The sequence below is a fragment of the Bombina bombina genome, chromosome 9 (genome assembly GCF_027579735.1).
Source record: "Bombina bombina isolate aBomBom1 chromosome 9, aBomBom1.pri, whole genome shotgun sequence".
Lineage (NCBI taxonomy): Eukaryota > Metazoa > Chordata > Amphibia > Anura > Bombinatoridae > Bombina > Bombina bombina.
The window spans coordinates 62519707-62546951 of NC_069507.1; the positions used below are offsets into that span (position 1 = coordinate 62519707).

A 27245-nucleotide genomic window follows, 5' to 3' on the forward strand; every position below is an offset into this window, starting at 1 on the left:
TATAGGAAGAAGGCCGTGCTACCCAAATCCAAATAGTGCAGCTTCTGGCACAGGTAAATGAAAATATCAACAAAACAAAAAAGTTGTTCCAAGAATTACACAGATGTTATACATCTGTCCCCACATACACAAAGTCAATGATTATTCCTTATTGACATCATTTATAAATAAAAAATGTTAATCCCAAGGCCTTTTTGGGAACAAAAAGATAACACATATGTCTTTATAGCACATACACAAACTGAACTTCTTGAAATTATATATTTTTTTCCAATCATTAGATTTCTTTGTTTTATACACCTGTGCTGTATGTTGTTGTATTGTTAACAACATACCTGAGATATTGTATTGCTCTGTGTATTTATTCCATTGTTTGAAGTGCATTTATTTTAAGATAGCAACTTGTTTTGAATTGTATCTGTACATTATTCTGCTTATTAGTACTTTGTAAGAACCCCATACCATATACAATCTCAGTCTTTATTAGGTAATGTCTATTCCACTTCAGTTATGAGAATATAAGGCACTTGCTTTGCCTATTTTTCCATTTTCCTGCGCTATTGATAAAAATTCACAAAAAAATAATAACATTTTCTCCCAGAGTGGTTGATAACCTATTACACTGCTTTTTATTATAGTACTCTGCAATGCATCTCCCCTCCCCACCCCCTTGGTAGCTAATATGGTTATACATAACTATAACAAAGTGCTTTGCTTGAAATGCATTCACTGTATTTCCCATGTAATGTAATCCACAGCCTGTTTACAGCACATATTCTACACAGGCAGTAGTCTATAAATCTTGTACACCTCATCATACCAGAGAAGCCAATAACTTCAAATGACATCTGAATCTAGACATTTCTGTTACAACCTCTCTAAATGTCTCTTTCTTTGCTGGATATATTTTTTGCCCATATTAATAGAGGATGTTGTGATGTACAAAAGTAGGCACACCACCATCTGGGCATCATCTTATGTTCATGTTATATCAAACAGTTAGGATAAATAGTACATCCCATATGTAACTGGTGTTGTGAAGAGTCCAGGCATAGGTATGGAAGGTCTTTGGAAGGTGTTGGAGGGCCCATAGGCTGCCACAGATCCCAAATGAGCACTTAATGGAAAAGGAAGAGCAAAAGAGGACAACAGTGGCTTGGCAGCTAATTTCAACTTTTCCAACTCAGCCTCCTGCAGTCGCTTTGCTTTGGCTCGTCTGTTCTGGAACCATATTTTCACCTGGGTTTCTGTGAGGTTCAAAGAGCTGGAAAACTCTGCTCTCTCAGCTATAGACAGGTACTGCTTCTGTCTGAATTTCCTCTCCAAGGCCAGCAGCTGAGAGGTGGTGAAGGGAGTCCTGGGCTTTCTGTTATTTTTGTGCTTCCTCAAGGTACATGGTGGAGGGCTGGGGTGTCCTGGGAAGAACAAAAAAAAAAAAACAGTAGGTTAAAAGCCAAATCATTAAAGGGACATTAAACACTTTGAGATGGTAATATAAAATGATACATTGTATATAATAAAACAACTCTGCAATATACTTTCATTATTTATTTTGTCCTCTTTGTCTGTAATTCCATTCTGAAATTGTGAGCTTTTCAGTTCCTGTTAGAAATGGAAGTGCAGAACACTGTTAAATCCAGCACAACCATTGGCTGCACACTCTAGTGACCTATTTATAACTGACCCTAATTGGCCACAGCAGAGAAGGTAACACAAGTTACAACATGGCAGCTCCCAGTGTTTTATAGACACTAAAACTTTACACTTATTTTGTCACTTTTTAAACAACTAATGAAACTTTAAAAAATACATCTACATGTTAGTCATGGACTAATCTTTTCTTTGAATGCATCATTCTATCTAGCATGTTTTTAGTGTTTAATGTCCCTTTAAGGTTCCAATAAGATTATGTAAAATCACTTTCAATAAGACATGTAATATCCACAAACAGCTTATGTTTTAATTGTGGTCTCATCAAATAATTATTTCAAAGATCTCCATTTTATACACAGCACAATGGTAATCATAATGGAAAGAAGCAAGTTAGCTCTAAAGAAAATTCAGCTCTTATAAAGTTCAAAGGAACATTTAAAAAAATACTTCAGCACCATGGTGTCATATGGGGTCCCAATCTTGTCATTGAAATAATAAAAAAAAAGGTTAAAGCACTAGTGTGTTGGGGCATCACATTTACCTTCCATGCCCCTTTAAAGGGACAGTCAACACCAAAATTGTTATTGTTTAAAATAAAAGATAATGCCTTTACTATCCATTCTGCAGCTTTGCACAACCAAGATTGTTATATTAATATACTTTATAACATTTAAACCTCTAAATTTCTGACTGTTTCTAAGCCACTGCAGACAGCCTTTTAATCACAGGCTTTTTTTTATATGCTTTTCACAACAGGAGACTGCTAGTTCATGTGGGCCATATAGAAAACATTGTGCTCACGCCCGTTGAGTTATTTATGAGTAATTAGCTAAAATGCAAGTCAATAGATAATAAATAGCCATGTGATCGGGGCTGTGGAAAGAGGCTTAGATACGAGCTAATCACAGAGGTAAAAAGTATATTAATATAACCGTGTTGGTTATGTAACACTGGGGTAATAAAGGGATTATCTATCTTTTAAAACAATAAAACTTCTGCAGTAGACCGTCCCTTTTCATTAAAAAAGTTTACATTATTGAAATTGTCTTGAAATTGTGATTCCCCACCCCAACACACATACACACACTGCTCTGCGAGAGGCTGAATCCTTCATAGTCCAGAACTCGTCTCCAGATCCTGCTATATGCAGCACAGCATTGGCTGGAGTTCATTTATATCTGAACTGAATTTGAAGGATTTAATGTATGTCCCTGGACTGCAAAACAGTGTAACAGTTGCCAATAGAATGCCAGTTTGAAATGCTTTAACACAAATGCTGTAAGCCAGTAACACACATAGAGCAGTGATTAGACTCCTTTTTAGACAGTATCAACTACAGGGCTTTGATTAACCCATATAAGGTGCAGCACATTTTTGTTACTATTTAGAACAGTAACATACAGCACAATAATTTAACCACTTTATTGACGGTGGCAGAAAATTGGTGAAAAAAAAGTTTAAACATATTAAGAAGGGAGACAGAAGCAGCAATGGCAGGCAAACACTTCAAATCATATGAATTATTTTTTTTTTAAAACAAATAACACATTTTATTTTATTTAGGAGACATCTAAAATACTTTTCAGTATCGATTTTAAATCAGTAACTCCTATTCAATATGATGCAGACCTTACAATTAAAGTCAAAATAAAGTCTACCATTAAATGGTTAGTAATAGATTATTTATTTTTCACTTTGGGAGTAATTTGCTTCTAAACACTGTTTTTCACTCCCCTTTTAGAGGCTGTATGCCTACAGGATTCGAAACAATAACCCAGCTACATTCTTCCCAGTAATTGCTTAGATCAGTGCGCAAGTTAATTTATATATACCCCTTACTGGCCATAGCAGCAAAGTTAAGATAAATATACTGAAGTGGTCTTAAAGGGACAGTCTACACCAGAATATTTATTGTTTTAAAAGATAGATAATCCCTTTATTACCCATTCCCTGGTTTTGCATAACCATTACAGTTTATATTAATACACGTTTTACCTCTGTGATTATCTTGTATCTAAGCCTCTGCAAACTGACCCTTATTTCAGTTCTTTTGACAAACTTGCATTTTAGCCAATCAATGCGGACTCCTAGGAACTTCACGTGCGTGAGCACAGTTATCTATATGAAACTCATGAACTAACACCCTCTAGTGGTGAAAAGCTGTCAAAATGCCCTGAGCTAAGAGATGGCCTGCAAAGCATATGAACCTCCTAGATTTAGCTTTCAACGAAGAATACCAAGAGAACAAAGCAAAATTGGTGATAGAAGTCAATTGAAAATTTTTTAAAATTACATGCCCTATCTTAATAATGAAAGTTTGTTTTGGACTAGACTGGCCCTTTAAAAGACTGTTCTGAATTGACAAAGCAATGCTTATTTAGCAAATATATATGTGTATATATATATATATATATATATATATATATATATATATTCTAATTAGCAGTGTCCCTTTAATAATTGTATGTCTACTACCAAGAGTTACAATATATTATTTATTTTTTCTTTTCAATTAAGGCGTTAATGTGATCATTTAATACAATGGATGTTTTTAATAACCAAATAATGTATTGCCTACTGAATTTGAGCACAGTACTCTTTTTATTTATTAATATCTATGAGTCCTGTGAATTAATTGTTTGAAGCATTGCAGTGCACAATATATTAACAGAAACTAAAAACTATTTTAAACTTATATTAAACTGAAAAAGGTCAGCAAAAAATGTGTTTTAAACACAATGTGCAGCATTAAAATTCATACATTAAATAGTAAATAGATGCTAAAAAGAGATTTCAATCCAATTTGCTACCAGAATGTTTACTTTCCACCCAAAGTGTCCGTTGAGTTTCTTGAATGATCGAAATGCAAAATTGATTTTTTTATTGTTAAAAGTCAGAAGCTGCAACCATCTTTTCAACAGAAAAGGCCTTTTCGTGTGTTAAGTATCTGTTTTCAAAACTGTGAAGTGACCCGAAACTGACAGATACAGTAGCCCATTCTCACCTCTTAAGGTTACAGTGCGTTTTTTTTACTGAGACCCATTTGTTCACTGTGGAAGGTAAATACCAATTTATAGGCAAGGGAATTCTGCATCTTCGTTACCTGCCGAATGTAGAAGAAGGCGGCTGCTTGTGTCCTTCTGCTGTTTTTTGGAGCCGGATTACTTCTTGTGTAAGTGCACAACACTAAGATCACAGATCTTAGTGTGTTGCACATTCAGTAGAAGGACTCAGACTCCCAAAATAGCCGAAAGGCCAGGAGCGTCCGCCATCTTATGCATTTGGCAGCTACACATGTGAGGTTAAGCTATTATAATCTGAATTCATCCTTACCACTGATTAACTGTATGAATTCCAATTGTGTCTTTGCATGATGGGCAAACTTGAAAGTCACATTAGGCCCACAATATTTACAAATAGCATGTAGTAATTTCTTTCTTTTAATACTTCATTGTAAGTCACAATAGCACTGTCGTGATTGTTACTAACAGCACAGGTGTCTTCATAACCGGGTTTTTTAAATAGGATAGCTCAGTTGTGAGTTTCAGAGGAACCTATTGCAATCCGTTTCCATCCACACCACTGCTAAACCATCTGAATGTTATTAGTATGTTGGCATGATGGACATACTGAGCACATTTTTTTAATCTGCTATATTGTATAGTTTTGGGCTGCAGAACGCACTCCATCTTCTCTTGGGGAAAAAAACACAATTTTCCAACTTCGGTTACAGATAACACAGGCAAAATCAATAATAAAAGTAGGCATATTGAAAATTATTTTTCCACTCTATATAATTAAACATTTTGGGCCAGATTACAAGTGGAGCTTTATTCAGTGCTCCCACTCGAACGATAACTGCTCTTGAAGTGAGCTTTATGCACGCGTTGGGTTGCACTCATATTACAAGTTGAAAGTAAACTTTTCGCTCATGCGCTAACCCTCGAGCATAATAAGTCAAGCTTACAATATTGCGCACGTGATAAGCTATTTCCCCATAGAAGTCAATAAGACAAGTATGACTAACCCAATGTTCTTCACATACAAGAATATTCTCTTTTTATTCATAAATAAAATCAATGTAAATATTTGCATAGGAAATTAGTACATCTAGGCAAGTATCCCCGCTTGCTTTTCCCCAGAAATTCTTAATATACAATGTTTCCAATGCACAAGAGAATTGTGGGTAAGATATGCAAATTCTCAGTTTTTTTGCTTCAAAAATACTGTTTTAACACAGCGAACCTTTTAACAGGATTATGACAGCAAATTTCTACATATATCTGATAATATTTTGGTACAATAAACAGTATATGATGATTATATATAGGTATAGATATATACAGATATATATAGGAATATCTATTAATAAATACATAGAACCTATTATGCTATGTGCAGAACATTGGAATGTGAAATATTTACAGTAAATACATAGTTAAAACCAATATTGCAAAAAAATGTTCATTTTTTTATCTATACACATATAAATACATATGCACACATATATAGACTATATATATATATATATATATATATATATATATATATATATATATATATATACACACATTAGAGATGTACAGTATATGTATGTATCTCTAGGTGTTAAAGCCCTTTGCAGCTTTTTTTCCCTAGCACCTGAAACCTCATATCTTTAAGCCCTTATAACTTTTTTGTGAAATATATGTTTTTTAAATAATTTTATTAGATGCTGCTATTATGAGTGTGACTATACTTGTAAAATATTTTTGATGTGTTTTGTAAGACTTTTTTGTTTTACAATACAGTTAATTAAAGCTCAGAGGTTGCGCTAATCTGAGGCGCATTAATTTTAATTGTGCTCAAGCGATCGCATTTACTTTCAACTTGTAATACTAGTGAAGAACCTGACATGCGCAAACACCCGTAATAAACCCCATATCGCTTGTGAGTAACTGTTAGCGCTCCACTCGTAATCTGACCCTTTATGGCTGAGTATGATTCATCAGGATTTCATTTTTCATACTTGTGATCAACTCAAAGGATGTGCAAATGTATTTTAAATTATAACACATTATAGTAGGCATGATCTTTAAATATTAGTTTTTTGAGAATATGTTAGCATTTTAGATGTTTAAAAACAATTGTTACTATTTGTTGTAAAGAACATTCTGACCCTTTACATCTAGTCAGCATTCAGCAAAATTAAATTTATTTTTGGTTTCAATGTGAACTGAACGACCAATGTTAAATGTCTCTTATCAACTGGAGGAAAATGTGACCCTCAGGTGCTGTAGGGTTGGCAGAGCAAAAAATAGTCTGACAGTTATTAAAATTGATGAAAATTGCATTTCACAGACATTTTAAAGGGCCATAATACCCAAATGTTTAAACAATTGAAAGTGATGCAGCATAGCTGTAAAAAGCTGACTAGAAAATATCTCCTGAACATCTCTATGTAAAAAAGAAAGATATTTTACCTCAAGAGTTCCTCAGTAGCCACCTCCCATTGTAAAGGATTTCTAAGCAGCATTTTAGTGTGTCTGTCCTGGGACAGCTTAGGGGATGAGCCTCGTGAACTCTCATATTATTTCACCAATCAGGTAAAGGAAGCTTACTATGAAATCTCATGAGAGTTAATTCAAATCTCATGAGATCACAGTAAGAGTTCATGACCTCAGCACTGCTGATGCTGATTGGCTGCTGTTCATTTCTTCATTTTTTTTTATTTTTACCTGCAGCTGGGAGCAGGTGAAGTATAATTTTTTACACAGAACTTACTCTGCTGAGCTGAGGAGATTGTGAGGTAAAATATCTTCCTTTTTAACATAGAGATGCTCAGGTGATATTTTCCTGTCAGCTTTTTACAGTTATACTGCATCAGTTTCAAGTGATTTAGCATATGAGTATTATGTCCCTTTAAGATGTGATTGTAAGCATGCCCTTGGAGATTTTCTCCAGGCTGACTTTCACCTGACTTTCCATAATATTGGTAACAGTCTTTGTGAGTATGCTTGCACAGCTAGGAATAGACTCCAAGGTAACATCTGTTAATAAATGGGATTTTAATATGTTAAAAAAAACAACTTTTCCATTTAGTTACTAAATTATGTAAAAAAAAAAGTGTGTACCAAAAAAACAAGACTCATCCACCCATTTTTAAATTAATAAAGTTTTACTTTGAGAAATATTTTAAAATTATTCCAGAGATAAAGGGGCTTGAAGAGACTGTTAAAGAACCAGTAAAGCATAATCAACAGCATAATCAATAAATGCATAAACAGACAATGCAAAAACACTTACACCTAGATTACAAGTTTTGCGTTAGAGGCTGTGCGGTGCTAACTAGCAGTTTATGCTCACCGCTCACTTACAGACAGCGCTGGTATTACGAGTTTTTACAAACCAGACAAGAAGTGAGCGTTGAGCAAAATTTTGCTCATTACCGCACTCCAATACCAGTGCTGCTTACGTTAGCGGTGAGCTGGTTGTACGTGCTCGTGCACGATTTCCCCATAGGAATCAACAGGGAGAGCCGGCTGAAAAAAAAGTCTAACACCTGAAAAAAAGCAGCGTAAAACTCCCTAACGCAGCCCCATTGATTCCTATGGGGAAATAAAAGTTATGTTTACACCTAACACCCTAACATGAACCCCGAGTCTAAACACCCCTAATCTTACACTTATTAACCCCTAATCTGCCGCCCCCGACATCGCCAACACCTGCATTATATTATTAACCCCTAATCTGCCGTTCCGGACACCGCTGCCACCTACATTATACTTATTAACCCCTAATCTGCTGCCCCCAACATCGCCGACACCTACATTATATTTATTAACCCCTAATCTGCCGCCCCCAATGTTGCCGCCACCTACCTACACTTATTAACCCCTAATCTGCCGCCCCCAACGTCGCCGCCACTATACTAAAGTTATTAACCCCTAAATCTAAGTCTAACCCTAACACCCCCTAACTTAAATATAATTTAAATAAGTCTAAATAAAATTCCTATCATTAACTAAATTATTCCTATTTACAACTAAATACTTACCTGTAAAATAAACCCTAAGCTAGCTACAATATAACTAATAGTTACATTGTATCTAGCTTAGGGTTTATTTTTATTTTACAGGCAAGTTTGTATTTATTTTAACTAGATAGAATAGTTATTAACTATTTAATAACTACCTAGCTAAAATAAATACAAAAGTACCTGTAAAATAAAACCTAACCTAAGTTACAATTACACCTAACACTACACTATAATTAAATTAATTCCCTAAATTAAATATAATTAAATACAATTAAATTAAATTATCTAAAGTACAACCCCCCCCCCCCACTAAATTACAGAAAATAATAAACAAATTACAAGATTTTTAAACTAATTACACCTAATCTAATCCCCCTAACAAAATAAAAAAGTCCCCCCAAAATAAAAATAGCCCTACCCTACACTAAATTACAAATAGCCCTTAAAAGGTCCTTTTGCGGGGCATTGCCCCAAAGTAATCAGCTCTTTTACCTGTAAAAAAAAATTACAAATCCCCCCAACATTAAAACCCACCACCTACACAAACAACCCTACTCTAAAACCCACCCAATACCCCCTTAAAAAAACCTAACACTAACCCCTTGAAGATCACCTTACCGGGAGAAGTCTTCATCCAACAGGGCGAAAGTCCTCAACGAAGCCGGGAGAAGTCTTCATCCAAGCCGGGCGAAGTGGTCCTCCAGACGGGCAGAAGTCTTCATCCAGACGGCATCTTCTATCTTCATCCATCCGGCGCGGAGCTGGTCCATCTTCAAGACATCCGACGCGGAGCATCCTCTTCAATCAATGGCTAACACTGAAGTTCAATCCTATTGGCTGATCCAATCAGCCAATAGAATGCAAGCTCAATCCTATTGGCTGATTGGATCAGCCAATAGGATTGAATTTCAATCCTATTGGCTGATTGCATCAGCCAATAGGATTTTTTCTACCTTAATTCCGATTGGCTGATAGAATTCTATCAGCCAATTGGAATTGAAGGGACGCCATCTTGGATGACGTCATTTAAAGGAACCTTCATTCAGTGTTAGCCAACGATTGAAGAGGATGCTCTGCGTCGGATGTCTTGAAGATGGACCCGCTCCGCGCCGGATGGATGAAGATAGAAGATGCCGTCTGGATGATGACTTCTGCCTGTCTGGAGGACCACTTTGCCCGGCTTGGATGAAGACTTCTCCCGGCTTCGTTGAGGACTTCGGCCCGGTTGGATGAAGACTTCTCCCAGTAAGGTGATCTTCAAGGGGTTAGTGTTAGGTTTTTTTAAGGGGGTATTGGGTGGGTTTTAGAGTAGGGTTGGTTGTGTGGGTGGTGGGTTTTAATATTGGGGGGGGGGATTTGTAATTTTTTTTACAGGTAAAAGAGCTGATTACTTTGGGGCAATGCCCTGCAAAAGGACCTTTTAAGGGCTATTTGTAATTTAGTGTAGGGTAGGGCTTTTTTATTTTGGGGGGCTTTTTTATTTTGTTAGGGGGATTAGATTAGCTGTAATTAGTTTAAAAATCTTGTAATTTGTTTATTATTTTCTGTAATTTAGTGTTTGTTTTTTTGTACTTTAGATAATTCAATTTAATTGTATTTAATTGTATTTAATTTAGGGAATTAATTTAATTATAGTGTAGTGTTAGGTGTAATTGTAACTTAGGTTAGGTTTTATTTTACAGGTACTTTTGTATTTATTTTAGCTAGGTAGTTATTAAATAGTTAATAACTATTTAATAACTATTCTACCTAGTTAAAATAAATACAAACTTGCTTGTAAAATAAAAATAAATCCTAAAATGGCTACAATGTAACTATTAGTTATTTTGTAGCTATCGTAGGGCTTATTTTACAGGTAAGTATTTAGTTTTAAATAGGAATAATTTAGTTAATGAAAGTAATATTTATTTAGATTTATTTCAATTATATTTAAGTTAGTGGGTGTTAGGTTTAGGGTTAGACTTAGGTTTAGGGGTTAATAACTTTAATATAGTGGCGGCGACGTTGGGGCGGCAGATTAGGGGTTAATAAATGTAGGTAGGTGTCGGCGATGTTAGGGACGGCAGATTAGGGGTTAATAATATTTATTATAGTGGCGGCGATGTCCGGTTCGGCAGATTAGGGTTTAACATTTTTATTTTAGTGTTTGTGATGCGGGAGGGCATCGGTTTAGGGGTTAATAGGTAGTTTATGGGTGTTAGTGTACTTTTTAGCAATTTAGTTAAGAGTTTTATGCTACGGCGTTGTAGTGTAAAACTCTTAACTACTGACTTTAATATGCGGTACCTGTGTTGACAGGAGAGGGTCTACCGCTCACTTTTTGGCAGACTCGTAATACCGGCGCTATGCAAGTCCCATTGAAAAAAGAGGATACGCAAATTTGCGTAAGTGGGTTTGCGGTATTTCCAAGTCTGGCCAAAAAAGTGAGCGGTACACCTGTACCTGCAAGACTCGTAATACCAGTGGGCGTTAAAAAGCAGCATTAGGACCTCTTAACGCTTCTTTTTGAAACCTAACGCACAACTCGTAATCTAGCCGTTAGTTTGAATTTCACATAAGTGAATTTTCTCTGACAAATTTTATTTTTCTTCCCACTGCATCATGTGACAGCCATCATATACGCATATTCTGTGATCTTGCACATGCTCATTAGTAGCTGGTGCCTCATAAAGTGTACAAATAAAAATACTGTGCATATTTAGATAATGGATGTTATTTGGAAAGTTGTTTAAAAGGTTGTGTTCTATCTGAATAATGAAAGTTTAATTTTTACTTTAAATGTTGTCATTTAGCATGAAGATGGAAATAAACATAATTTTTTTTAGTTCTTTTGATCTGTTTTTATTTTAAACTTAGAGGCCCATTCTTTAAGCTTGTGTCACGAGAATGTGATAACACTATAAACACATAGGGATATTTATCAAAGCAAGTTAAAGTTTAGAAAAAAATCCAGTTTCCATGTTATTATATGGCGATTTATACCAAGAAAAGTCAAACACCAGAAAAAAATATAGATATTTTAACCCTTTAGTGACAGGGTGAAAGTGCCTACATCGGAGCACCTGTTCCGATGTAGACAAATTGAAACTACATGCACGATCGCGAGATTTCAATTATTGGATCGCATCTGGGGGGCGTCCCTACAACCCTAGGAACGCCCTCCAGACCGCGATCAAGTCCTAGAAGCACAGAAGGCTTCAGGACAGCCGTTTGTTATGACGTTCTATTCCGTCATAACGGCTTTAAAGCCCAGTGTAATTATGACGGAATAGAACGGCATAACGGCGTTAAAAGGTTAAGAAGCAATAAAGTAAATATAAATATATATATATATATACAGTTTATATCAGCAATTAAGCACTGACATGCATAAGACCTATATATAAAATAAACTTATTTCAACTGTCAATTTGCTAAACAGCATTCTATGTTTTTCTTTAATTGTGACCAATTAGAATTAGCTGTAAATAATTTTGTCCACTGTTCTAAGCAATTGCTGTCTAGTTTGTAGCATTATTAAGGAATAATAATCATTTTTACACAAAAGTAAGGTATTTTAAAACAAAATAAATAAGTCATGTATATTGCAATATTGTTTTTTTACTACACATAATTAATTTGATATTACAGTCTAATGTTCTTTAATTATTATTTTTTTGTCGGAGTTAATCCCATTGAACCAGTTGGGTGCTAATTATTTTCTGCTAAATCCCTAACTGCGCTCAAAGTAAAAAATGATTGCAGCTACATTAGTGCACACTTTACAAGTTGAAAGTAAAAAGGTAGCACGCAAACGAAAGTCCGCACTAACCCATTCTCTCCATTGACTTCTATGCGGCGCGCTGAAAAAAAATCTATTATCAATCGCTTGCTAACCTGACACTAGTGCTAACACTAATCCCTATGTTCTGCACATAGAAGAAATTTTTATTTTTAAATATATATAATTATTTTGTGTAAAATATATATGTATACCTGTATATCTATATGAATATATACAGATATATATAAATATTTATTGTACATACAGATATAAAGAAATATATATTTAAAAATAAAAATAATAAGTGACAAACATAGGAATTTAAAGTATTTCTATTTAAAACATATTAAAATACATTAAAAATAATAACAATTATATTGCATATTTCAAGATTTTTTATTGGAAAAGGGCTAAAAAGTATATATACATTTGTATGTATGTCTATATATTTGTATACATGTGTATGTATGTGTTCACAAACATATTTACACATATAAACACATACACATGTATACACATGTATATATATATGTATGTATATGTATATATGTATATATGTATATGTATATATATATATATATATATATATATATATATATATATATATATATATATATACACACATACACATATTTAGACATATATATAAAAATTAATTAAAATTATGGGGGAGATAAAAATCTGAGATTAAAATTCTCCATGTCTCAAAAGTAAATCAATATAAATGTTTGCATAGAAAATTAGCACATCTAGGCAAGTACCCCACTTACTATTCCCCAGTAACACTCCATATACATTGTTACCAATGCACAAGAGGATTCTGGGTAAGATATGCGAAATCTCAGATTTTTGCTTCAAATACTGTTTAAACACAGCAATCCCTTAACAGGATTATTGCAACAACACAAAAATCACTCACTAGACAAACTTGTTTCGTTCGTTTTAGAACTCGTCAGTAGGAGATAGATTTCTGGTTGTTACCAATGCAACAACCAAAAATATATCTCCTACTGACGAGTTCTAAAAAGAATGAAACAAGCTTGTCTAGTGATTTTTGTGTTGTTGCAATAATCCTGTTAAGGGATTGCTGTGTTAAAACAGTATTTGAAGCAAACAAACTGAGATTTTGCATATCTAATTTGCATATCTTACCCAGAATCCTCTTGTGCATTGGTAACAATGTATATGGAGTTTTACTGGGGAATCGTAAGCGGGGTATTTGACTAGATATGCTAATTTTCTATGCAAAAATTTATATTGATTTACTTTTGAGACATGGAGGATTTATATTGACATCTATATATATATATATATATATATATATATATATATATATATATATATATATATATATATATATATATATATATATATATAAAACCACATACATACATTATAGCCCTTTCAGTCAAACACCTTGCCATATACCATATCCTTTTTTAACCCTTTTAAAACATCTTTAACAATATTAAAATTATATATTTTTATTTAAAAAGTGTATACTTTATTTTAATGTGTTTTTGGAAAAAAAAAAAAAATGTAACCCTTACACTTTACTTCAATTCTCAAGTAGTGCTAAATATTCAACCGCAGTTTTGGCTTTCGCTCAAGCTCAAACTATAACTTTTAACTTTTATTACGAGTGCTACGTTAGCTATCTCTATTAAAAGTAAAGGTTGCGCTCGAGCGTTGTCAGGTGCGATAACCCTTCTCTGGTAAATGTGCTTTACCATTGATTTGTAATATCAAGTTGCGCGCTAATGTTAGCACAGTTCAGTGATATCGAAGAAAGAGTGATATCGTAGAAATAACAACTTACTTGAGACAGTTCCCTATAGATATTTTTGTTGCACTGTTATAAAAAAAAATACTGCTGTTGCACATATTACCTTTAATTTACTTTACAAAAGTATTAAATTTACTCTGATTACCATGGGTAATATTTCTGTAGCCAGGGAAAATATTTTCTTTTACAAAGGACGTAAAGGGAAATAAAGCCCAAACTTTTTTTTATAATTCTAATAGAACATATAATTTTAAACAAATTTCCAATTTACTTCTATTATCAAATGTTTTCATTCTCTTGATATCCTTTGCTGAAGGAGTAGCACTACTGGGAGCTAGCTGAATACATCAGGTGAGCCAATCACAAAACGCATAAATGTGCAGCCACCAAACCGCAGATAGCTCCCAGCAGTGCGTTGCTAGTGCCTACGTAGCTATGTTTTTCAACAAAGGATACCAAAAACACAAAGCAAATGACATAATAAAAGTATGTTGGATAGATGTTTAAAATCACCTGTCCTATCTGAATCATGAAAGAAAAAAATTGGGTTTCACGTCCCTTTAACCCCTTAACAACATACTTCGTACAGGGTACGTCTTGCAGAAACTGGTCTTTAAAGACCAGCGACGTACCCTGTACGACGTTGGGGTTGAAAGCGGCTGGAAGCAATCCTGCCGCTTTCCGGTTATAGCAGTGCTTCCAGCCGCTTTCCGGTTATTGCAGTGATGCCTCCATATCGAGGCATCACTGCACTAACCTTTTCCCCCATCCGATGCTCTGTGGCCCTCTCTGCACCGGACATCGATGGCCGCAATCGTTTGTGGGTGGGAGCCGACGTGGGAGGCGGGTGGGCGGCCATCGATGGCTTAGTGAGTGCAGAGGTGAGCGGGATCGTGGGCGGGGTAGCTGGGAGGCGCGCACGTGCACGGGGGAGGCGGGCGGGCGCGTGCACGGGGAGGGAGCGGGTGGGAACCATTACACTATGGAACAGTTTGTGTAATTTTTAGAGGGATAGAGGGGGAATACAAATTTGATAATATATAACCAAAGCGATCTGGGAGGGGGTGGGGGTTTAGTCTTTGGGGGGGGGGGGAAGCTACACTACAGAAAAGTGGGGAAAAAATTTAAAAAATATATATTTTTTTGTAAACTGGGTACTGGCAGACAGCTGCCAGTACCCAAGATGGCTCCCAATAATGTAGAGGGGGAGGGTTAGAGAGCTGTTTGGGGGGGGGATCAGGGAGGTTTGGGGCTAAGGGGGATCCTACACAGCAGCATATGTAAATATGCTAAAAAAAAATAATAAAAAAAATTAAGATACCTTTTATTTTAGTACTGGCAGACTTTCTGCCAGTACTTAAGATGGCGGGGACAATTGTGGGGTGGGGGAGGGAAGAGAGCTGTTTGGGAGGGATCAGGGGGTCTGATGTGTCAGGTGGGAGGCTGATCTCTACACTAAAGCTAAAATTAACCCTGCAAGCTCCCTACAAGATCCCTAATTAAAGGGACAGTTCACCCAAAAATGTTCTCACCTTTAAACTGTTCCCAATGATTCATTATACCTGCTGGAGTGTTTTAAATTGTTTGCAAGTAGCTTCTTTACCCCTAATTTGGCATTTGAAATAGCTGATTTAGCTTGTGGTTTCCCAACCTATACTGAAAGTTTCTATACTGGAGTATATTCTATTGAATAGCCTAAGTAAACACAGCCAGCAGAAGAGATTACACTCTCAGTGGGGGCAGGATAGTTAAGTAAAAAAATGATAATGTTCCATTGTCCATTCTAAGTATTGAGCTTTGCTTTACAAACAGATATAAAATAAGGAAGCAAGTCTGTGTGAATAAAAGTGATAACATAATGAGATCTGATATTACCTGAAGCTCAACCCATTGTAATAGGCTGTGGTTTAAAAGCACAAAACCAGCTACTTCATATACACAAATAAACCGAAAAATGCAATTTCTCATAAATTTTATACTCTGCAGCTGGTATAATGAGTCACTGAAAATACATTAATATAAAAACAATTTTACAGTGTACTGTCCCTTTAACCCCTTCACTGCTAGCCATAATACACGTGTGATGTGCAGCGGTATTTAGCAGCCTTCTAATTTCCAAAAAGCATCGCCAAAGCCATATATGTCTGCTATTTCTGAACAAAGGGGATCCCAGATAAGCATTTACAACCATTTGTGCCATAATTGCACAAGCTGTTTGTAAATAATTTCAGTGAGAAACCTAAAATTGGGAAAAAATGTAAGTTTTTTTTTAAATTTGATCGCATTTGGCGGTGAAATGGTGGCATTAAATATACCAAAATGGGCCTAGATCAATACTTTGGGTTGTCTACTACACTACACTAAAGCTAAAATTAACTCTACAAGCTCCCTACATGTTCCCTAATTAACCCCTTCACTGCTGGGCATAAAACACGTGTGGTGCGCAGTGGCATTTAGCAGCCTTCTAATTACCAAAAAACAACGCCAAAGCCATATATGTCTGCTATTTCTGAACAAAGGGGATGCCAGAGAAGCATTTACAACCATTTATGCCATAATTGCATACGTTGTTTTTAAATAATTTCTGTGAGAAACCTAAAGTTTGTGAAAAAATTTGTGAAAAAGTAAACAATTTTTTTTATTTGATCGCATTTGGCGGTGAAATGGTGGCATGAAATATACCAAAATGGGCCTAGATCAATACTTTGGGATGTCTTCTAAAAAAAAATATATGCATGTCAAGGGATATTCAGGTATTCCTGACAGATATCAGGGTTCCAATGTAACTAGCGCTCATTTTGAAAAAAAGTGGTTTTGAAATAACAAAGTGCTTCTTGTACTTATTGCCCTATAACTTGCAAAAAAAGCAAAGAACATGTTAACATTGGGTATTTCTAAACTCAGGACAAAATTTAGAAACTATTTAGCATGGGTGTTTTTTGGTGGTTGTAGATGTGTAACAGATTTTGGGGGTCAAAGTTAGAAAAAGTGTGTTTTTTTTCATTTTTTCCTCATATTTTATAATATTTTTAATAATAAATTATAAGATATGATGAAAATAATGGTATCTTTAGAAAGTCCATTTAGTGGCGAGAAAAACGGTATATAATATGTGTGGGTACAGTAAATGAATAAGAGGAAAATTACAGCTAAACACAAACACCGCAGAAATGTAAAAATAGCCCTGGTCCTTAAGGGAAAGAAATTGAAAAATGGCCTTGGTCCTTAAGGGGTTAAGAGCCTGATTATAAAAAGTCTCGGATGTCAATATTTAGCAGGTTTACAATCATTAATCATTGCCAATTTACATGGAGAGATAAATAAATGCTGTTGACGAAAATGCAAAAATTACACCTATAATTTATGTTATCATTTTAGCTTATTTTGTACAGTTTCGAGTAATTTTTAACTAACTTTTCACTGTTAAAATTTTGTGCAAAGTCATTTAAGAACAAGATAATACATCCAGCCAACCAGACTGAAATTTAGAGTAGATAAATTACTTTTGAAGTCAGCCAAACTCAGCTGTTATTCAAGTCAGTCAAAGTCAGTTATATTTTATAATTAACAGACTTTCTGAGAATAGGTGGAATTTTAACTGCTGACAAATTTTACTGATGGCTTTAGCAGACATTTTATGTGTGTGCTGAAATAATAAAAAAGTAAACTTGACTGTCACAGAATAGTGAATAAACCCTCACTTGAGTTACTCTTTTAATGAAAATGAGCTGCCATTTTTAAAATGATGTGCAGCTTGTGTACAAGCAATTCGCTCCTGCTTCTCATGCTGCCACTTAGCCATTCAGTAATAATGGGTTATCTTCAAAATGTTTGTTAAGTAAATTTAATTATACTACACCACAAATATGATTTTTCCTGAGTATCACAGTACCAGTATTACAATTCTATTCATTCTAGTCTATTCATGGTGGTATAAAAAATGGTACAGGTTGGTCAAGGTTAGGACGTTTGTCTTGTTTGAACAAAGTAAAGCTCAAATCTCTGTACTAATTAAATTAGCCTTTTTAACACTCCAGTGAAATCAAATGTTAAAGGTAATAGTTATGGTATTTTAAATAAAATGATCTTTTCTCTATTATCTGTAATTTAATTAAAAAAAATGTCTGTTATGTGTAGGACACAATAGACTTTCCAATGGAATTTATAACTTTTTGTAACTGGATTCTGAGTTCAAAATAGATGATTTTCATGACATTGGGTCAATCAAATTACATTTGAATTTCATTAACTGTATTTTATGCAGACTAATCAGATGATCTAATAATGATCTCAAATTGCAATGTGTTTATTAAAATCTGTAATATACAAGTAATATACAATATTTAAAGTAGGGGATTGAAACCTGATAAATATTCTAACTTAAAACTTTGAGTACCCTCATATAGGCATTCATCAACTTTGAGTAAGCAAACATTATTTGTAGCTTTGTTATACAATGTTGCAAAACACTGCTGCCATAGAGTACTAAAGACATGTGCACACTCCTGAGCTCTTATGAGCCTACCTAGTTTTACTCTTCAATAAAAGATAGCAAGAAAACAAAGCAAATTTGATAACAGAAGTAAATTGGAAAGTTGTTTAAAATTGCATGCTCTATCTCAGTCATGAAAGTTTATTTTTTACTTTAATGTGCCTTTAATTCATTTGCTGTTAGGATTTGTTTGTAAGTAAGTAACGTGTTTTAATTTTGAGTCCCTGAAAGCTGTGTTCTAATTGGACAGGTAGCCCAGAATTTCATTACGGACTCCCATGGGCCTGTTTAAAATTAGAGGATAATGTGTTTAATTGGTTCCATCAAGCATTACAACACATTGTAAGACAAACGTATACTCAGAAAATGAAAATGATAGCATTATAATAGATTTATGAATAATAAATCATCAAGGAGAAAGCCTCTTATTAAATCAAAGCTTTATAAATACTGTTAGAAACACAGCACCAAACTACCATAGTAAAACAGCCCAATCGCTGGTACCGGTCTTACACGTTTTGGTGATGTAGTGCCATAATCTAGACCATTATAATAGATTATAAAATCTCTAAGGAGCAGACACATATAATCGTTCTGTGCCAGTCTGCTTTCCCTGACTTGTCTTTGTAATGTACCATAGTGCTGCGGCGCATTACAAATAAAGATAACAATTATAATCAGAATATATCAGCCATATACAGGCAGTCCTCGGGTTACAGACATCCGACTTAAGTACAACTCGTACTTACATACAGAGAAAATAGAGCTTTATCGACAATCCTTCTTTCCAGGATAATCCAAAATACTGAAAATCCAATTGTCACAAGGACAGAAAGTGATGTGAAATTTTCTGAACAGGGGCACAGATAGCAAAACAAACTTTATCCTATGCTATCCAAAACAAAAAAAAATGTTTGGCTAGAGTTTCACCTAAAAAAAGTGCCTGTTCCAACTTACATACAAATTCAACTTAAGAACAAACCTAAAGTCCCTACCTTGTACGTAACCCGGGGACTGCCTGTATTGTATAGTATCTTTACAGCCCTCTGCAAATGAACACAAAAGCTATAAAAAAATATATACTAGTGGCAAAGAAGAAAAATACTGCATGAATATTTCAGAGTAATACAGAGCATCTCACATATTTTGTCTAAACCATAAATAAAGGAATTTTCTATTACAGACTTTATCTGGAGTTTTTTTTCCAGGAATCTAGATGTTTGGGAGTGTCATTCTTTAAATGGCTGTTTGGTTGTGGGCAGTAGGCTTATCTTGTGGGCTAGGGAGAATGTATCACAAAATGTAAGTTTCATTTTTTTGACTAAGAGTAATATTATGTGTGTGTGTGTGTGTGTATGTTGTACTGGGTTTGTGTTTACAGAATACAAAATATAAGTGAGAATCCATGTGGAAATCAACATGCAGTTGATTATTGAAAGTGGAGTTTATTATCAATAGCTTTACCTTACATAGTACTAAACAGAAACATGTAATCAACAGGCCTAGCTTATTTATCTACTATATCCGCATAGAGTTCAGGCACAAGAATTCCTTAGTGCAATCTTATAAAAAAAACCCTGATAATTAAAACATTATTTTACAATATTTGTTTCTTCCATGTCTTATAAAGGTTTACTTAACATATTAATCAAAGATAATCTAGTTTAGTCTTTATGTTTTGGAAGTGCTAATATTGGTAATTAGGACTCGTGCACATACTAACTCTTCAAAATGTTTAGTTTAACATCATATAGTAAAGAAAAGTACTTGTGCTATCTATCCCATGGTACACTGGTGTTGTTCTAACTGTCCAATTTTTTTAGATTTTTCTTATGTGTAGATTGTAAGCTCTTCAGATGGTCTTACTTTTCCTGTATTAATTTAATACCGGTTACTCTTTTTGTATCTTTTTTACCATGATTTAGTGGCATTGTGTATCCAGTTCTGCAGAATTTGGCAGGAGTTTGCAAAAAATTATAATAATGATAATAATAATAATAAGAGATGTGCATTCAGCAGTTTTGTTTTGTTTGTAGGAGGCTGTTTTTCAGAGCCGAATATCCTCTTGTGCAAGTAAAACACACTAAGATCTGTGCAAATCCAGATCTTAGGGCTAGATTTATCAATGCTGAGGCGTACAGGGGCGCATATACGCGCCCCTGTACGCCTCAGCTCGCCTGTTGCGGGGCAAAATTACCCGCTGGTAATTAACATTGCACACGCAATTTTGCGCTTGCGTGCAATCCCGCCCCCTGCCCGCGCACAACCATTTACGCGCGGAAAGGAGCTGTCAATCTCCTCGGTCGGACTCGACCGAGGAGATTGAATTTCTCTACAATAGAGGTGGCGTAGATGTTAGGGAAGCAGCGGTCTGGTGACCGCTGCTTGATAAATCACGTAGAGCAAGTTCTCTCAAGAACTTGCTGCCGTAGGGGCTTAATAAATCTAGCCCATAGTGTGTTTCTCTTGCACTAGAGGTTATTCAGCTCCAAAAAGAGCCAAATACTGAAAACAGCCTCCTACTTCTGCATTCAACAGTGAACGAAACTGCTGAATACACATCACCTATTATAATAAAATTACTAATAATAGTCCTTTTATATATGCATATATATTTATATTTACTCCTTAATTGTGCACTCCAGGGCAACAAGAGAGACAACCAAAGTACATCGGTACTCTGCACTCTACTTTCAGAGAGTACATTACATTTATACAGAAACATTGGAATACTTAAAGGGATATCAAAATATTTTACATATATGTGTATGTGTATATATATATTTTTATATATATATATATACACACACACACATATATATGCATAGTATGTATGGGCAATTAAGCACAGTTGAAAGAAAGCTTTGCATACAACTTAAAACTTAGCTTTGTTTTGCAGGCCATGGAGAAAATCCTATTGAGCATCAGTTATCTTACGTCATTTGATATTGTTACTTAAAGGGACAGTGTACCCTAAATATTTATCCCCTTTAATTTGTTACCAATTATCCATTTTACCTGCTGGAGTGCATTCAATTGTTTACATATAGTTCCTTTGCATTTATATCAGCATTTTATATAACTGATTTTGCCTGTGGTATCCCTACCACAATAATCTCTATACCTTAAGGGAAATGAAACCCACAATTTTTCTTTCGTGATTCAGAAAGATCATGTAATTTTAAACAATTTTTCATTTTACTTCTATTATCTAATTTGTTTTGTTCTCTTGCCATCCCTTGTTAAAAAGTATACCTAGGTAGGCCGATGAGCAGCAAAGCACTACTGGGAGCTAGCTGCTGATTGGTGAATTCCCATATGTGCCTTCTGCCATTGGTTCACTTGATGTTTTCATCAAGCTTCCAGCCTTCAAGTAGTTAATTGCTGCTCCTTCAACAAAGAATTCCAAATGAACAAAACTAATTTGTTAACAGAAGTAAATTAGAAAGTTGTTTAAAATTGTATGCTTTATCTGAATTATGAAAGATACATTTTGGGTTTTATGTACCTTTAAAGGACCAGTAAATACAGTAGTTTTGCATAATCAACAAATGCTTGATAAAACGACAATGCAATAGCACTTAGGGCTAGATTTATCAAAGCTGAGGCGGACAGGGGCGCGTATACGTGCCCATGTATGCCTCAGCTCGCCTGTGGCGGGCGAAATTACCCGCAGGTAATCACCATTGCACACAAGCGCAATCACGCGTGGGCAGGAGCTGTCAATCTCCTCAGTCGGACTCGACCGCAGAGATTGAATTTCGCCACCTTAGAGGTGGCGAAGAGGTTAGGGAAGCGGCGGTCTGGTGACCGCTGCTTGTTAAATTACGGCGAGCAAGTTCTTGTGAGAACTTGCAGCCATAGGGCTTTGATAAATCAAGTTCAAATGAGTAGCAGATTTTTTTTTCTGACAAATTTCAGTTATGTCTGTTTCCACTCCTCTTGTATCATGTGACAGCCATCAGCCAATCACAAAGGCATATACGTATATTTTGAGAATTCTTGCACATGCTTATTAGGAGCTGGTGACTCAAGAAGTGTAAATATAAAAAAGACTGTGCACATTTTGTTAATGGAAGTAAATTGGAAAGTTGTTTACAATTGCATGCTCTATCTGAATCATGAAAGTTTAATTTTGATTTGAGTGTCCCTTTAAATATAGGCTATTCACAAGCTTTGTAAACACGGCCATCAAAACAAATTATACTCCCATTGGGGAGTGGAAGAGATAAAGTTGTAAAATATTAATTTTCAAGTGTTCTTTCTAAGTATTGTATAGTGGCAGAGATAAGAAAGGGCAGCATTTGAGTGATAAGATACTGAAGTCTGATCTCTCTGCAATATTAGCCTATTTTGATGGGTTGTATCAAAGAACTAATCCAGCTATTTAATTTACAAAAATAAACATAAATTAACAATTTCTCATAACTTTAAACTCTAAAACTGGTATAACAAGGAATTGGGAACACATTCAGGTGGAACCAATTTTACAGTAGACTATCACTTTACGGACAGCTATAAATGAGCTTTAGGAGTGATTAAGAAAGCACTGTGTAGCAGGGCCAGTTTCTGGATCTTACAGGACACTCCATTCTTACAGGAAACACTCAAATTTTCAGAATTAAAATACATGTAAAAAATAAATAAAAATGTGCATGGATCCAAAACATGTTTAAAATTACAATATATTTCCTGGCAATATTAAATTCTGATCTAAAGTACAGTGTTGTGTTCTGGGAAGTATATTGACAGTAGGGTACAAATAAAAGCATTATACTTGATGAAGTGTGAATATAAAAACTACATCTATAAAGAAAGATGTAAAGGAATTAGTATAATTATATAACTTACTGATAACTTAATGTTAATTTCACAGTTGTAATATATTGGGCTGAAATCTCATCTATAAAGAGACATGACATTGTGTTGCAGCAGTAATGCTGATCACACATCTCAATGACAAGAGGGTGATGACATTTCTTTATAGTTTGTGTTACGGATACCTGTAGGGCTACTGTTAGGGTTATGGTATGGAACCCAATATCAGAGAACATGGCTTGAAGTTGAAGGGTACCAGAGAAAAATGTAATTTTCTAGTTTGTTTATTGCCAATAGCTTTATATGGGGATAAAGATGAGGAAATACAGTAAAGAGGTCATTGTAATAGTGTAGTCATGTGTATCCAAATAAGCAATAGATGTTGTTTAGGTAGATGGGAGTGTGTGTGGATCCAAGTTAATATAGAAGAACAAAGAAGGAGAACGTTTAGCTTTACACTGGGTCAGTTGGAAAAGTTAGTGAAGTGGACCCTGGATAAGGACACACCCTATTCCAGGGAGCTTGCAATCAATGTGCATAGCAAGTTGCAAATATAATTCATATGTACTTATACATACAAGTACCAGCACAAGGCTCATTCTGAAGTTGTAGCTTTGTAGTCATTAAGATCAAAGCAACATCTATACACAGCTCTGGGGGTTATGAGTTGTATACAGGTCAGTGACATCTTTCAGAGAGGGGCTGTGAAATGCAACTTTCAGAGCATCAAGAAACAAAGAGAATCCTACAGAAGATCCATGTTATGTCTTTTCAGGCCCTTGGAAACTCCTATCCTATTTTTCATAAATATAAAATAAAAATACTCCAAGTTTTTAGTGTGTATATATAGTATATGGTTTATATATATATATATATATATATATATATATATAGATTAGATAGAGAGAGAGAGAGAGAGAGAGAGAGAGAGAGAGAGAGAGAGAGAGAGAGAGAGAGAGAGATTAGATAGAGATTAGATTAGATAGATAGATAGATAGATAGATAGATAGATAGATATAGATAAATATAAATGTGTGTGTATATATAGTATATGGATTATATATATATATATATATATAGATTAGATAGATAGATTAGATAGATAGATAGATAGATAGATGAGATAGATAGATAGATAGATAGATAGATAGATAGATAGATAGATAGATAGATAGATGAGATAGATAGATAGATAGATATATAGATCAATATAAATGTGTGTGTAGTTGACTGTATCTCTCTCTGGATATATTATAAAATGTAATGTTGTATCATTGAATTAGTCTACAATTGTATTGTTTTAAGTAATCTATGCCCTCAACAGGATTACTCTAAGTATAAAGTTGCTATTTTGTAATTTATTTATTTTTACAAGATATTAACAGAACCAAATGTCTCCCAACCTATTTCATTTTCTGTTTTTAATTTGATGCTGTCTTTTGATACAATTTTTGTCTTTTCTTAACCCACTTTATACAGTTAAAACAAATGTAAAAATTAAGACTCCTAATACAAGGCTTTTTTGTGTGTGTTTTACAGCTTCAAGTGAGCCAGATTATATATTCAGAAGATAAATTATTTGATCTGAAATGAAGTTATCTCGGCTGCAAAATGTTTTATTTAATATACAAAATGCCAGCAGTTGCTGAAATGTTTAATAAACAATTATACTAATTAAACTCATTGGATTTAAAAAATATAAAGATCAGAATAAAGTACGTATTTATATTTTGAAGTTTAACTTCTAAATTTGGTAGATTCAGCAGTTATATTGACCTTTATCAATTCAAATGAATATATATATATATTTAAAAACTATAAAAGTTAATGGTGGTTTCTGAATATTATTATTATTTATTTACTTATTTTACTGTGCATTCCTGTCTAATTTAGCTTTGCAATTAAGTGTGTTTATCAATATTACATTAATTTGTTTTTGTTATTTAATTTAGGCTTTTCCTTTTGTTTAATCTGTTTACAGAAAGGAAATAGTCTTTTTTTCTGTAATTTATATTCGTGACAATATTTTTTTTAATAAATACTTAAATTAATTAATATTTAAATAGTAACAAAACCTTAATACAAAAATCAAATATTTATTGAGTTTTCTAGTATGTGTTTTCCTATACATAACAAGCAATTAAAAGGCTTGAAAAAAGATTAATTATTTTAAATAGTTATTTACAATGTTTTAAACTCTACACATTATTTCTGTTTAAATACGTTTGATAGCTGACATTAATTACTACACTGAACTATTTAAACAATGGTATATTATAATACAGATATGTTTTTTTCATATTTACCATATAGAATAATACACTGAATTACTTAATTATATCTATCCATCTATCTGTCTATCTATCCATCTATCTCATACCAATATATCTGAATAAATTGCCAGTAAATAATTGAATTTCTAACAGCTAATAACAATACAGTATTCATAAAACTAATTAAGACGCACTGTATTTACATGGATGTAAAGATACCACTATTTATTAATTAAATACAATAGCGTAACATTACTTTATCTATAGATAAATTGTGACTTTTAATATGTATTTTAAATAAAGCAACAGCCGTTTATATCTCTTAAAACGAATTATTGTTTGGAAAGAGAAGGGCCTGCCTTAGAATAAATTGTTTTGGATTAGTTAGTAATTTAACATAAATGCTTAGTTTTTAAAATAAACAAGAATAACCACTAATCCTATGTTACTTACAGTTTACTTGTGTGTTTACAATGAGTAACTAGAATAGTTACCTTAAAGAAGAGTACTACTGCAGAGAGAGATAAACAGCTTGTTTAATCAAATCGTCACTGTTTTTGGAAGCATCTTAGGAACAGAATCTATCCTACCGGGTCAAGAAAAGGATAATATAAATGTATAGTCCCACTTACTTGAGGGTGAGGAATAATTTGGGTTATTGTACCAGGAATTGCCCCCTTTGTCTCCAATAGCATCTGGATCCTGCTTGCATCTTTCTCCTAAGTGAGGAAGACCCTCCACTGGGGAAAAACTTGTATCAGCACAAATAGTCCTGGCAGATAAGGGGGGCTGCTCTTGCTCTCCAGCACTCAGTGTGTTAGCCAGCCTAGAATCTGGGATTTGAGTCCTAGTGGGCTTCCTATCAGAGGAGATCAAGGATTCAACACTGAAGGATAACGTTTGGCTTTTCCATCCATTAGTCGCACTCACTTCGGGAATAGTGGCCACTGGCAACTCAGTCTTGCTAGCCTCCGGCTGTCTCGGGTTTGGCCCTGGGGACCCTTCACGGACAGGATTCATGATCAGGGGATATGGGGCCATAAACTCACTCCTCTTTGCATAGACTCTAGGATCCCGGGGAGGGGAGTTGCCTGGAAGCAAAATAAACAAGTCTAGTGTCCCCACAAGTATTGATCAGTAGTGATGTCCAAGTAGAAGACGCACAGCCGAGAGCCTCAAGGTCCAGATGATCTTTGGGGAGGAGATACCTTTCATTACATTTGGGTTCTGGGAACTAATTCATATGTATCTGTGGGTCAGCCAGACATTAGTCAGATCTCTATCCAAGACTGAGGCCACTGCCCAGGGTCATTCCTCGACTGTTCCTCTAAATCTGCATCATAGCTAATAAAACTCCAGATACTTTCTTTTGTGACACCGCCCTCCAATTATAGGGTCCTTCCCCCTCCTGATGTCATAGCCAACCTCTTTGGCTCAGCTGA

At 34.6% G+C, this 27245-nt stretch overlaps 1 protein-coding gene across 1 annotated transcript; it reads right to left on the minus strand.

Moving 5' to 3' along the window:
- Positions 1-466: 466 nt before the first annotated feature.
- LOC128639524 (homeobox protein MSH-C-like) lies at positions 467-27102 on the minus strand. Its single transcript, XM_053691663.1, has 2 exons — positions 26436-27102; positions 467-1415 (listed from the first exon to the last, which is right to left on the minus strand). The coding sequence occupies exons 1-2, from the start codon at positions 26842-26844 to the stop codon at positions 1000-1002; spliced, it is 825 nt and encodes a 274-aa protein (XP_053547638.1). The 5' UTR covers positions 26845-27102; the 3' UTR covers positions 467-999.
- Positions 27103-27245: the final 143 nt, after the last annotated feature.

Excerpts from the sequence above, each read along its gene's own strand:
- LOC128639524 (XM_053691663.1), bottom strand. The coding sequence starts at position 26,844 with ATGGCCCCATATCCCCTGATCATGAATCCTGTCCGTGAAGGGTCCCCA. Across the intron at positions 1,416-26,435 it reads AAATTATTCCTCACCCTCAA|GACACCCCAGCCCTCCACCA; the intron begins GTAAGTGGGACT and ends TGTTCTTCCCAG.